The following is a 15,108-nucleotide window of genomic DNA, read 5'->3' as shown; positions in this document are numbered from 1 at the left end:
TTTAGCTCGATTCCTTTGGAGCTAACTAGAAAACCTAAAAATGTTTATTATTTGATGGCAAAGACACACTTGAAAGGATTAAGTGTTTGGTATTGCGGTAGCTATTGTGGTTGTGATTTGAAAAAAGTTATTTTATAAAAAGTACTTTTAGTTGAGGTTGGATTGAAAAAATAGGTGTTTGGTTAAAAGTGTGGTTGAAATTGAGGTTGAACAAAAAATAGTTTAATGTGTTTGGTTAAAAATGCTTTTGAAATTGAGGTTATAAAATAATTTTAAAAAATATATTTTAATATTGATGGTTTCTAATTTAAATATTGTAGATTTAACTATTGCTATTATATCATGAAATAAATAATACTTTATATAAAATATTTTTTATTATTCCATTAAACCATCTACAATTCTATTATGTACAAAATTCATCCGACAAGAAATATTGTGTTTGGTATTGCGGTAGGTGTTGTGGTTGTGATTTGAAAAAAAGTTATTTATAAAAAGTACTTTTAGTTGAGATTGGATTGAAAAAATAGGTGTTTGGTTAAAAGTGTGGTTGAAATTGAGGTTGAACAAAAAATAGTTTAATGTGTTTGGTTAAAAATGCTTTTGAAATTGAGGTTATAAAATAATTTTTAAAAATATATTTTAATATTGATGGGTTTTAATTTAAATATTGTAGATTTAACTATTGCTATTATATCATGAAATAAATAATACTTTATATAAAATATTTTTTATTATTCCATTAAACCATCTACAATTCTATTATGTACGAAATTCATCCGACAAGAACTACAGTTTTCATAATTTTTTGAGCGTGCAATAAATTTAGATAAAATATTATAAGGAATAAAATTGATTTGATATTACAGTGCAAGTGAATTTAATTTACTCTACACTAGTTTTTTTAGGGGAAAATATTGTTCACAATACGAGTAAATTTAATTCATTATAAACTAGTTTTTTTTTAAAAAAATTACAAAAAATAAACACATTGAAAAAAAAATGCAAGTGAATTGCACTATTCATTTGTTCTGAGTGAACAGTGCAATTCACTTTTATATATATCCAAGGATGGAAAAATTATCAAATGAGAACATTCTTTGTATGACAAGGTACACTGTTTGCTGAGACACAATTTGAAGAAAACTTCACTGGTTACCACGCAGACGCAGGTAAAGCAGCTTGGAGCTGCTTTCAACGGAACGCATACACAAATTTTGGTAGGTCCCATTTACAGTAAATAATGGTTTATCATTTACCAAACAACTGATATCTGTGGTGACATTAAAACGTGGAAGCCACCACGCAGCCAAACTCTTTCTAAGTTTCAACTGGTGACGACTTAATATGAAGAAAACTTTTTCTAGGTCTAAGAGGTGTTGCTCAAATGCCATGCTCTTTACCAACATACCATTAACATATCCCTCCATATTTCTCCCAAGTCAATTCTTAAAAATCTTATTAACAATTCATTAGTAAGTAGCTCCAACATTCTTCAGTCCGAATGACATTTCTCTATATCAATAAGTTCCTCCTTTAGTTATGAAGGTTGTTTTTTCCTTATCGTTAAGGTGCATGAAGATTCGATGATACCTAGAATTAACATTCAAGGAGCTTAAATATTTAAAACCTATAGTGGCATCAACTAGATAGTTAATTTTAGAGAAATGATAACTATCTTTTGGGCAAACTTTGTTCAAATTTGTGAAGTCCACACATATTTGCAATTTATCGTTGCTTTTCTTGACCATCACTATACTCGCTAACCAGATATGGTACATCAGTTCTCTAATAAAACTAGCAACCAAAAGTTTATCTACCTCTTGTGTCATTGTTTTATTATGTCTTTCACCCTTAAAATTCATCTTCTTCTAGTGGACTAGATGAACATTTAAATCAACCTTTTAATTGGTGAATTATAACTTTTGGACTAATTCTTGGGATGTCAAAGGTGTTTGTTGAAAAAATAAATCTTTTGATATAAAGGAGCTTTTTCAATGACTAGTATTGTGCTAGTGCTAGGGTGGAGCCCATTTTCATGACGATTTATTCATCTTCTTTTAAAAGGATGTCCCTCAATTCTTCAGCAGCTTCAGTTCAAACCTTTAATTTTTTTTTCAAGGATCTTTGGTGGTTTAATACCAGGAAATTTTTTCCCTTCAAGCAAATAGAGGCATATTTTTTTGAAGTTGATTCCCTCACACTATATTCACTCTCTTTTGAGTTAGGAATTTTAGTGCTAAGTTCCTAGGGTTGGTGATTGCATTAATCTAATAGAGGAGTGGTATACCCAAAATGGAGTTATAGGTCAATGTCATGTCAATAATCATAAAGGTTTGCTGAAGGGAGACATATTTAAAAGGAATGCTAATGGTGAATAGGATTTTTATGAGGCCCTACATTGGTATGCCCAAGCTTTCTATCCCAATGAGGAGAGTCTTCACTAGAGTTAGTCTTAAGAGGTGTATCCCCATCCAGGTCATTACTCAATTAGAGAGGATAATGAATGCACTGCTATCAATCACTAACACTCGATGTACTTGATGGTTAGAAAGAACTATAGCGATGACTAGACCATCTTCGCATAAGAAAGTTATTCCCTTTTCATCTCTAGGGGTGAAGATGATGGGCTCAAGCTATTGGTTTAATAGATGAACAGTTGTGAGGGCCTACTTCCTATACTTTTTTTTTTCCATTATTAGAATCACCTCCTATAGAGGTACCACCCAAGATCATATTGATTTCGGGTAGTGTTGGTATAGATTGACTTGACTCTTCTCTATTCTACTCATGGTGAGAATTCCTCTTTAGAAATTGGTTGAGGTAGATTTTAGTTATCAATCTTTCAATCTCCTTCTTTAAGATATAATAATCCTCTATGTCATGTCTTTTGTCTTTGTGGAACAAACAATACTTCCTGGATGTATGGGTGTTGGGTGGAGATTTCATAGGTGGAGGATAACGAACAAACTCTTTACCTTTAATAGCCATGAGGACTTCTATAAGGGTAATGTTCAATGGGGTGGTACGCATTTTAAGGTAGCATAGGCATTCTCTGATTAGTCTCTTTTAACCTTTCCTAGGGTTACTATCCATCCTAGGAAAGCGATCTTGTTTGGAAGACCTTTCTGGCTATTTGTTTTTAGAAAAATAGGAAGGACCCAACACATTTGCTTTCTCCACCTAAATATGATTTTTCATGGATTGCTTTACTTTCAACAAGCTTCTATTCGGTGAAGCATACAATTCTTTCTATAGAGCTTTTCCCTTCACTCCATCTTAGAAGCTACAAGCTCAATCAATTCTTCGTCCTTAATTCCTTATTGAACCTTTTCAGGGGTGCTTGTGTGGACTCATCAGCTGCCTAAGTGACCCTAAAAAGTTCAATAGAACTCTTCATTGTTGGAATGCTTGTGTTAAATCATTCCACTAGCTTGACATATAGATCATTGAAGCTTGTAATGGAGCTTGGCTCTAAGTTGTTGTACCCTACATATACCAACCCCTTAAAATTTATATGGAGGATCATACATATGACATGGATATCTTAGAGAACCAGTTTCAAGTTGCTTCACATATTACATACATGTTTCCTTGAGTCTGTGAGACCATTATAGTTATCCAATGTCATCTTGGTAGAGATGCAATCGTTCGGTATACGAGTTTTCAACACTCGTCTTAATAGAAAAAAATCTGGAATTTGATGCAGAAGGGTAAGCCTCTTCTTACATGTATTCCTTTTTAGGCTACTATCCACTTTTTTTTTGCGTATAAAGTGATGGGGAACTCTAGGTTTCTAGCGTGATATGACAAGATTTATGGCTAGGCTCCTTCCCGTGATGACAAGATAAATGCCTAGAATATCTATTGCATGCTCGAGTGCTATAAGGGCTTGTATGCTTATTGGAATGGTTGGATGATCTTTAAGCTGAAAACCTCTTATAGATTCATTCTACCCATATTCCTCGAGGTAGTGTAACCGTCTATGGGCACTATTATGACTTGATGTTGTGGAGGTGGTAAGGAGGATATGAAAGCTTGTTGAGGTGGCACTAAGACTTGTTGAGGAGTGTTTTCTTTTATTTATTGATTCGCCAACACTACTTAGATGAGAAATTGCACCTAATCAATAAGTTGTTGAAGGGTTGGATGTGCAGGAGTATCTGTTGTGACAGAGAGATCAATTACATGTCCCATGCAAAAGTGTCTTGATTGTTATCATTAATAATAAATTGGAACCTTAATAAAACAATAGGATAATTACTGGCTTTTTAAAAGTGTTTTCCACAGACGGCGCCAACTGATGATCTAAAATCTAATATGCTTAGGAATAAGGTTATTTGGTATTTGAATAATGGTTAATTAGATATTCATGTTAATATTTCCTTTTCCTTTTCCTTTTCCCATAAACTTTAAAATTGATGGTAGAAGTCCTGGTACCTGCAAAACAATCCTTATCGATGAGACTTAAAAACCATTCGATGATAAAATCAGTAACTTTAAGCGAAAATGGTAATAAATGAAAGAAAACCCTTAAATTCCAACAACAAGAATGTTTGTTCTTGTTTGTATGTTATTAATACTCTAAGCACTAGAAGGTTAAGGGGAGTATTCATAGCCCCCAAACCTTGTCATCTTTAGGGAGTAGAAGGACCGGAAAGTCATTAGCTTTTGATAACAATAATGAGGAATAAATATTCCTTACACGTTATTAATGAAGAGTAAATATCCCTTATATATAATTAATAAGATAGAAATATTGTAGGTCATTGGAAAATCTTTTACACACCTACAAGTGTAGGGAGTTTATTATTTCTGACATGAAATTATCATATCAATAATCTTAAGATACAACTCTATGGTCCTAACATGGATTTTAAAGACTGACTGGTCTGATGTGTAGCCAAACCTATGGGAAATGGGTTTGGCAACTGATCAGAACCATGATGCCTTAGACCCAGCTCATGACTGAACCCAAGTGTGTTGAGTTTGATATCTTGTCAGATCTATGATGACTTGGGCTCGACTCATAGTTGAACCCAAGTATGTAAGGTCTAACATTTTTGCTAGATCCATGGTAACTTGGGTTTAGCTCATGGCTGAACCTAAGTGTGTTGGGTTTGGCATCTTGCTATACCCACGATGACTTCGGCTCCGTATATGGCTAAACCTAAGTGTATTGGGTCTGGTATCTTACAAGACTATGAAGACTTGGGCTCAATTCATGGTTGTACCAAAATGTATTGGATCTGACATTTTGCCATACCCATGATGACTTGGGCTCAACTCTTAACTGGACCCAAGTGTGTTGGGTTTGGTATCTTGTTGAACTAAGGGTGATACGGGCTCAGCTTATAGCTCCATCCAAGTATATTGGGTTCAACATCTTGCTAGACTCAGAATGACTTGGGTTCAACTCATAGTTAAACCTCAGTATATTAGGTATAGCAAAAGAAAACATGGGTTCAACTTATAATTGGATCTAAGTATGTTGGGTTTGATATCTTGCCGAACCCATGTTCAATTGGGTTAACACCCTATTATGGGTTTGGGTTCTTTCAAAGCACGAAAATACTAACTCGCCAACCTACATCCTAGATCAAGTTCTTTAACTTGGAAAACTACTTTTTGAAATAGCAACGCGGATTAAGGATAGGAAAAAAACACCACAACTTAAATTTTCATTGTCTGGCAGAATACTTGATCAAATGTATAGTGTGAATATGGTTCCTCAATTCTTAAAGTTTACACTCTAAATTATAGAGAAATAAACTAGGGTTCTCATTCCTAAAGTTACAACTCTTCACTGTAAAGAAAAGTTTCAAAACTTTATAGTTTTTGAAAAATCTTTACTTCATAAATTGTTTTATGAAAAATAATTTACAAGGCTATTTCAATACAAAAAATGTTCTAATTAGTAAAATTCAAATTAAATTGAAATTTCTAATCTAAATTGAAAAGGAAAAAAAAACAATTTTGAAATAGTATTTGGGTCTGAAAACTAAAGCGACAAGTTTGCTAGTTGCCTTTATATAATTAGATACTTAGAATTATTTAACAAAATTTCATTCCGATCAAATAGTTGAATAACAATCTATACCTATTTTTATAAAATTGAATATTGAACTTGTTCAGAACTCTACAAAACCTAAAACGTTTTAATAAATTTGAAAGTAAAACAACACAAATAATTATACAACAAATAATAAAGCAAGTGTTAGAGAATAATATAAATCATATCTTAAACCTTACCTAACAGTTTAAGTTATTGGGTTGAGATGGTTATTTAACATGGTATCAGAGCCTTGATGACCAAACGGTCACATGTTCAAATCTCATCATCTTTATTTATTTTATAAAAAATAAAGCAAAAAATAATGTGAGTTTGTATAAATTTTAAATTTAAAGAACTTTTACTTGGGATAATATATTATAAAATAATATAAATTATATTTTAAATTTCACCTAACAATTTAAATTATTAATCATAACTAGCCTAGAGTAAAAAAAAAAAAACTCTGAGACTAAGACAAAGGTCGTTCAAATAATTGGAGGTACAGGAGTTCAACAAGCAGTAAGGTTCTCATTAGTACGACTTTCCTTTTCAAGAATCAAAATGCTACACAAACAATGGCTTTGGTGAATCTTTGTAGAAGAAGTGTGAAATAATGTGTACAAGATACTGAACAAAGAACACCTAGAATATGCTACAAGAACTTGGGAAAAAAGTAATAAATCACTTGAAAAGACGAAGGATTGAAAGATTCTAGCAGGCCATTATTTCAAATCAAAATTTAGCATTACGCCATCATTTTATTTTAATGCAAGAATGTCAATTGTAACCGGTTAAATTATGGCTTCGGGATAATCGTATGTTTTCCCTATAATTTTTTATATATATTCTAAAGATTTATTGGTGCATAATTTTTTTAATAGATTTTATCTTTTTATTATTTTATCAAGGTATTTTTCATTCCATCCAATTTCATTATCTTGTATATCACATGTCAGGATTTTATGGATCTATGATTAAAAAAGAATTACGCATGAAAAAAATTAAATAATGACATGTAAAGAAAACCATTGAATACCAAAAAAACTCAAGAGAAATATAGGAAAAGTGGTTGGACTATTTTAAAATATTTATTATATATTTATTTAATATCAAATTTAGTCAAATTAAAATTATTTGAAAAATATTACATTTTCTCTGTAATTGAAAAAGAAAAGATTGTTTTTTTAAATAATCTTTAAGGTAATTTATGTTTTTTTGAACTAATTTTAAGGTAATTTTAGAAGAATTAAATTAATTATATACAAAACATACAATTCTTTCCCCATCTATTAGGAATTAAGATCCAGCTCTTAAGCTTGGAATCTAAATTAGAAAAAGAAGAAGAAAGAAGCATGGTGCTCATCGGGTCCCTTTACGATGACAACCGACAAATCCCCCCTCCAGCTAAATACATCTTGTTTATAGATGTGACTGTTATTATATATATCTACACATACATACATACATACATACATACAAGTGTCTTTTTTAAGAAATTGAATAAAGTGACGGCATTGGTCTTTATGATGAGTCAACCGTCTTTCTTTCATCAACTTTTTTTAAGATTCCGTCCACCGCCCCTCCGGTGGTCTTGGTTCTGAATTATACTCCTACAACCACTGCTACTGAAAACTAGTTAAAGTCAACAAAGTTAGAGAATGGAAAACAACAAGTACTTGAAGTTGCTTCTGCAACAAAAGAAGCAGAAATGGTTGTTACTGTTAATATTATCTTCAACCATCTTGCTTCTTACTACCATAGCATCATTCTCATCTTCCCCTCAATTGCTATACAAATCACACGGCAACAAATTCCATTTCCAGCAGGTTCCACGCTTTGTGGAACCTAAATTGAAAAACTCACCTTCTTCTCCCGTACATAAAGTACCCCGCCTTGCCTACTTAATTTCAGGTTCTGCTGGAGATGGAGTGAGCTTGAAACGGGCTTTAAAAGCACTCTACCATCCGAGGAATCAGTATGCTGTGCATTTGGACTTGGAGGCCACCGCGGAGGAGAGGTTGGAGCTGGCGAGATGGGTGAGTGAGGAGAAGGTTTTCGAGGAGGTGGGAAATGTGAGGGTGGTTGTGAGATCCAATTTGGTAACTTATAGAGGTCTAACTATGGTTAGCAATACGCTTCATGCTGCTGCAATTTTGCTCAAGGATATTGATGATGGGGAATCTTGGGATTGGTTTATCAATTTGAGCGCTTCTGATTATCCTTTGATGACTCAAGATGGTAATAAATGCATAATTTATATTATACAATACTTTGTAATTAATTACTACTTGATTATAAGTAAAGTAGGTTTGGTCCTCCTTTGGAATCGGTGATTTATATATTATATATATATATATATATATATATATATATATATATATATATCTTTGTTCATTTTCTTAAGAGAAGGGGGAAGAACGGAGTACCTAGAAATCCATTTGCTTTAATGGGCATCTCCTAGTTTTTGCTGTCAACAGCAATTCTGCTTGCTAGCTTAGCCACAAACATAACTTCTGTTGTCTTCTTGGCTTGATTATGATGGTCACGGTTCCATGTTAACAGGATCAGTAAGTACTAAATTTGCGTTAGTACATGCCATTTTTAGCAACCGTTCGCACTATTTGCTCTCGTTACTGATTACGTCGATATTTTAGGGTTATTTTTTTGTTCATATTGGTGAGTTCAAATCATCAACTAGCGTAGCTATAATAAACAGATTATAGTTTAACTTCATAACTTTAAAACCTGGCGTTGGTAAGGCTTATTCTATTTTACCATGCATTCATTGACATGCAAACAGCTGATTTCATTAAGTTTTTTAGCTATAAAATTTTGGGAAGTTTTAATTGTACTCTGTGCAAGCCCAGATTGATTTCTGATGGCATTAACTTGTGGTTTCTGTTTTCTTCCTCACAGATATTCTTCATACACTCTTTGATATTCCAAGAGACCTTAACTTCATCGAGCATACCAGTGACATTGGATGGAAGAAGTATGTGGTTTATCTGCTCTCTATACCTTTCTCTCTGTTTTCTTTTTGGAATGTTTGCGGCGTGAGATTGGATAAGGATGGAAGAGAGGGGAGGGATAAGGGAGGAGGAATTGGGTGTCCACTTTGTTTGACAACAAGGATGGAGACCTAAGGAAGGATCAAAAGGATCCTTTCAATCTTTCCCTACTTGTACTTCAAATATGGCGAATTGGCTCCTATAATATTCCTTTTTTGTAACTCTTAATGCTCTCAACTTCGATGGATTGACTCTCATCCTTCTCTTTTATGTACCAAACAACCAGATGGATGATTCCATCCTCTCCCCTTTCTATCCTTCCACTTTATCCAAACATAGCCTAAGGGAGGGTGCGGAGGGGAGTATTCATCTTCAATTTTGTATTTAAGTTTTTGCTAAAAATTGGATTTTTCTGAACCCTGCAGAGATCAAAGAGCCAAGCCTGTCATAATAGACCCAGGGCTATATAGCCAGCCAAAATCAGAGGTTTTTTGGATATCAGAGAAAAGGAGGTTGCCAACAGCATATAATTTGTTTACTGGTAAGATATAGAAGAACTAACAATATATCTTTCAACTCTTTTTTGTCCTAGAAACCAAAGCAGTCTCTCACAATCTTAACAGAAAAAAATAATCATATAAACAGCACAATGTTATTAAGAGTACAGCCTATGTATTTCTCCACCGCTGAGTACTTGGAAACCAGGTCTTTCCTAGATTTTTTCCGATGTATTTGATTAAGAATCTACGAAATCAACTCGTTGGTTCCAGTCTTCCAGAGAAGTCTCATGTTTTGCATCCTGCATCAATGCCCCTTTCCAACTCAAATGTCTCCTGAATATGTAAAACTGATTATAAAATTCAAGTCTGTGGTCTCAACTACATCAACTCTAGAAATCAGAGCTACTTCGTGTAGATGTTGTCTGGTTGTACACTAAATCATGACAATGACTTTTCGTGATATTTTAATTTATCACGTAAACTAGCTAGCATTCTCCACATTTACAAGTATTTCTCCACCGCTGAGTACTTGGAAACCAGGTCTTTCCTAGATTTTTTCCGATGTATTTGATTAAGAATCTACGAAATCAACTCGTTGGTTCCAGTCTTCCAGAGAAGTCTCATGTTTTGCATCCTGCATCAATGCCCCTTTCCAACTCAAATGTCTCCTGAATATGTAAAACTGATTATAAAATTCAAGTCTGTGGTCTCAACTACATCAACTCTAGAAATCAGAGCTACTTCGTGTAGATGTTGTCTGGTTGTACACTAAATCATGACAATGACTTTTCGTGATATTTTAATTTATCACGTAAACTAGCTAGCATTCTCCACATTTACAAGTATTTCTCCACCGCTGAGTACTTGGAAACCAGGTCTTTCCTAGATTTTTTCCGATGTATTTGATTAAGAATCTACGAAATCAACTCGTTGGTTCCAGTCTTCCAGAGAAGTCTCATGTTTTGCATCCTGCATCAATGCCCCTTTCCAACTCAAATGTCTCCTGAATATGTAAAACTGATTATAAAATTCAAGTCTGTGGTCTCAACTACATCAACTCTAGAAATCAGAGCTACTTCGTGTAGATGTTGTCTGGTTGTACACTAAATCATGACAATGACTTTTCGTGATATTTTAATTTATCACGTAAACTAGCTAGCATTCTCCACATTTACAAGTATTTCTCCACCGCTGAGTACTTGGAAACCAGGTCTTTCCTAGATTTTTTCCGATGTATTTGATTAAGAATCTACGAAATCAACTCGTTGGTTCCAGTCTTCCAGAGAAGTCTCATGTTTTGCATCCTGCATCAATGCCCCTTTCCAACTCAAATGTCTCCTGAATATGTAAAACTGATTATAAAATTCAAGTCTGTGGTCTCAACTACATCAACTCTAGAAATCAGAGCTACTTCGTGTAGATGTTGTCTGGTTGTACACTAAATCATGACAATGACTTTTCGTGATATTTTAATTTATCACGTAAACTAGCTAGCATTCTCCACATTTACAAGTATTTCTCCACCGCTGAGTACTTGGAAACCAGGTCTTTCCTAGATTTTTTCCGATGTATTTGATTAAGAATCTACGAAATCAACTCGTTGGTTCCAGTCTTCCAGAGAAGTCTCATGTTTTGCATCCTGCATCAATGCCCCTTTCCAACTCAAATGTCTCCTGAATATGTAAAACTGATTATAAAATTCAAGTCTGTGGTCTCAACTACATCAACTCTAGAAATCAGAGCTACTTCGTGTAGATGTTGTCTGGTTGTACACTAAATCATGACAATGACTTTTCGTGATATTTTAATTTATCACGTAAACTAGCTAGCATTCTCCACATTTACAAGTATTTCTCCACCGCTGAGTACTTGGAAACCAGGTCTTTCCTAGATTTTTTCCGATGTATTTGATTAAGAATCTACGAAATCAACTCGTTGGTTCCAGTCTTCCAGAGAAGTCTCATGTTTTGCATCCTGCATCAATGCCCCTTTCCAACTCAAATGTCTCCTGAATATGTAAATCTGATTATAAAATTCAAGTCTGTGGTCTCAACTACATCAACTCTAGAAATCAGAGCTACTTCGTGTAGATGTTGTCTGGTTGTACACTAAATCATGACAATGACTTTTCGTGATATTTTAATTTATCACGTAAACTAGCTAGCATTCTCCACATTTACAAGTATTTCTCCACCGCTGAGTACTTGGAAACCAGGTCTTTCCTAGATTTTTTCCGATGTATTTGATTAAGAATCTACGAAATCAACTCGTTGGTTCCAGTCTTCCAGAGAAGTCTCATGTTTTGCATCCTGCATCAATGCCCCTTTCCAACTCAAATGTCTCCTGAATATGTAAATCTGATTATAAAATTCAAGTCTGTGGTCTCAACTACATCAACTCTAGAAATCAGAGCTACTTCGTGTAGATGTTGTCTGGTTGTACACTAAATCATGACAATGACTTTTCGTGATATTTTAATTTATCACGTAAACTAGCTAGCATTCTCCACATTTACAAGTAGCTCGCATTGCAAATTTATGGTAGGCATTAGAAGAGATGATAAACTCCTTACCCCTCATTGAGTTTTAAATTCTTGGGATCCAGAGCACCGTATTCACTTTCACTCACTCCTGTTAGTATGGAAATTATTTGGATGAGCTTCTGAGTATGTAGAGATTGAATAGAAATGTCATTAAATTGTCAGTTTAAGCTAATAAAGTGTCCAACGTTTTCAAGACTGAACTTGAATTGTACAGGAATAGAGCCATAGAGGAGGAGATGGTACAAGCAATTTAGTTGCAAAAAGCTCATCTATCTGTGTGTATATTTATAGCGAGAGAATTTAAAAATTAGTTGTGGTACTGATTACCTCAGGTTCTGCTTGGATGATGCTCTCTCGACCTTTTGTGGAGTATTGCCTGTGGGGCTGGGACAACCTCCCAAGGATAGTCCTCATGTACTATGCAAACTTTCTCTCTTCACCTGAGGGTTATTTCCACACTGTAATCTGCAATGCTGATGAGTTCCGAAACACTACTGTTAACCATGACCTTCATTTCATATCTTGGGACAACCCTCCTAAGCAACACCCTCATTTTCTCACAGTAGATGATTATGAGAGCATGGTTGAGAGCAATGTTCCCTTTGCAAGGAAATTTGGCAAGGACGACCCGGTTCTTGACAGGATTGATTCTAACCTTCTGGGACGCAGAGCCGATGGGTTTGTGCCTGGTGGATGGTTCACTGATGAAGGAAATGCAAGTACAGTTCTCCCTCGTATTAATTTAAAGAACACCACTGAGCTTAAGCCTGGCCCTGGTGCTCAGAGGCTCAAGCGCCTGATGAGCAGTCTATTGTTAGCGGATGATTTTAACTCGACACACTGCAAAATGATGCCTGCTGTTTCGAAGATGAAATAGTTACGAAGGCTTTCTTGCCCTTACGTAGTTTATGATGATTCCTCTGGTTGATGAGGAATTGCCTGGAGATTGCTAATACACCAAATAAGCAGGCTATATGAGAGGAGTGGGAACTCTCTCTCTCTCTCTCTCTCTCTTGAAACAAGAAAGAAAACCGCCCATATTTAGAAGATTTATTTACAATTTAGTCCATATAGTTTTGAATTAATTACTTAATCCTTATAGTATAAAAAATAATTGAACAATCCTTTGATCATTCTCAGTTTAGTTGTGTCTTTCCCAAAATGCTTTCTTGCTTTGTCAAATTTCTACTTCTTGCACGTTTTTCTTCTTCTTCTTAATTGTGGTTTTTAATATATATATAATCAAAATAACATAGAATTGATAAATCATAAACAAATTTAAAAACATGATTATTGAATATATAATTTTAATATAGCTTTTGAAGAACGAACAAAGACAAAATAACTAGTTTTGTTAAATTATATAAGTAATTTACAAGTAAAGAGAGTCGAAGAGAGACACTGTTCAAGCATAGGATATTGATAATAGTGCATTAACGTTATTAGAAAGCAAAACACTCAAATTCATCAATTTTATCCACATACTTTACTCAAGTGACGGAGGGGAGGCCTTTAGAGAGAGAAACATTCAGTCTTTGAGAAAGTCACATTTATAGTAATAAAAAATCTTTGAGAAAAGAGTTGATAACACTCATACCCCTTCTAATGAAATGCACACATATCAAGCTTAGGATGTTTATGTTTTGGAAAGTCAACAAAGGCAACACAATATAAAAAACCCGAGGCAATAATTAATGTCGAATAAAAAAAAGTAGGTGTATATCAGAAGAAAGACATTAGAATTAGCGGTGATTTTTTTTGGTTTGGTTTTTATAAAAATTAAAAATAATCAAATCAAATTTTTTTTAAAAAACCAAAACTGATTCAAACCGACCGGTTTCAGTTCGGTTCGGTTTTTTAGAACAAAAACTAGTTCAAACCGGTTTGACTCGGTTTTGGCTCAGTTTGGCTTGGTTTTTTTCCGGTTTGACTCGGTTTTTTTTGTTTTTTCGGTTTGGATTTGGTTCGGTTCGTTTTTTTGGTTTTAGGCTTATAAAACCGAAACCAAACCGAACCAAACCGGTTAGTTTTTTTAAAATTTAATCGGTTTTTTTATATATATATGGTTCGGTTTTTTTACTTACCTCTAATTATAATGATGTTTAAAAGCAAACACTCAACTAAAAACATGATTCATTAAGTAAATAGTGAAGGTGCTAACATAATTCTGAAAATAGAATAGCATAGCACGAGCTATTTCTAATATGTTATAATTTTTATATTCTACAACACTATTTTGTTGAGAGTATAAGAATATGTAGTTCCATGAATGTTACCGATGGATGGATTAACACTAAGTTTGAACCATTTTATGAAATTCATAGAAATAATTAAAGACATCACCCTTAGATTTTATCGAATATAACCGGAAAAAGAAATATCATAAACTAACAATAATAAAAAATAAATAAAACTAGAGATGGATCCATATATTCGAATGGACTAATGAAAAACTTATTAACGTCTTATTAAAACTAAAAGAATAAGAAAAGCGATGACTATTAGCCAAAACATAAGTGTCACATAAAATAAAAAATACTATAGTTTGAAAATAAACTTAGAAATAAATGTCTCAAATTACCAAAAAATACATCTCCTAAATTACGATGCCATCACAATATCTAATTTTTCAAATGATGACCTGAGTGTATAGTAGAAAAATACCTGCTCGAACAAATATTATTAACATAATATAATTCATAGTTTTGAAATTCGGCCTGACCCGGCAGGTTAACCCGGGACCCGATCAACTCGGGGTTGAAACCAGATCGGGTTGAGAGAAAAACAAGGAAAGGAAAAACCCGATGTGATCCGGCAAGACCGGATCAAAAACTCGGTTTCAGCCCGTTAACTTTTATTTTTTTTACTAAAATGACGTCGTTTTGATTAAAAAAAAAGAATTGACCCGGTCAAAATCCGGAACTCGAGCCTTGGACCGGACCGGGTCTAAAAACTATGATATAATCTACACTCTTAGTAACACACCCAATAATCTTATTACTA

The 15,108-nt window shown here is 33.9% G+C and overlaps 1 protein-coding gene across 1 annotated transcript; it reads left to right on the top strand.

Annotated features, from left to right (window-relative positions):
• Positions 1-7,528: 7,528 nt before the first annotated feature.
• On the top strand, positions 7,529-13,267 carry LOC133679558 (beta-glucuronosyltransferase GlcAT14B-like). Its single transcript, XM_062102185.1, has 4 exons — positions 7,529-8,293; positions 8,972-9,047; positions 9,489-9,604; positions 12,438-13,267. Exons 1-4 carry the CDS (start codon positions 7,714-7,716, stop codon positions 12,980-12,982), a joined length of 1,317 nt encoding a protein of 438 aa, XP_061958169.1. The 5' UTR covers positions 7,529-7,713; the 3' UTR covers positions 12,983-13,267.
• The last annotated feature ends 1,841 nt before the right edge of the window (positions 13,268-15,108 follow it).

This window comes from Populus nigra, chromosome 19 (genome assembly GCF_951802175.1).
Source record: "Populus nigra chromosome 19, ddPopNigr1.1, whole genome shotgun sequence".
In the NCBI taxonomy this organism is placed as follows: Eukaryota; Viridiplantae; Streptophyta; class Magnoliopsida; order Malpighiales; family Salicaceae; genus Populus; species Populus nigra.
This window is presented reverse-complemented; position numbering and strand designations above follow the sequence as displayed.

Bases quoted from the DNA above. Each gene is read 5' to 3' on its own strand.
- LOC133679558 (XM_062102185.1), top strand. From the start codon at position 7,714: ATGGAAAACAACAAGTACTTGAAGTTGCTTCTGCAACAAAAGAAGCAG. The intron at 9,048-9,488 runs GTATGTGGTTTA...TGAACCCTGCAG, and splicing joins AGTGACATTGGATGGAAGAA to AGATCAAAGAGCCAAGCCTG. The intron at 9,605-12,437 runs GTAAGATATAGA...TGATTACCTCAG, and splicing joins AGCATATAATTTGTTTACTG to GTTCTGCTTGGATGATGCTC.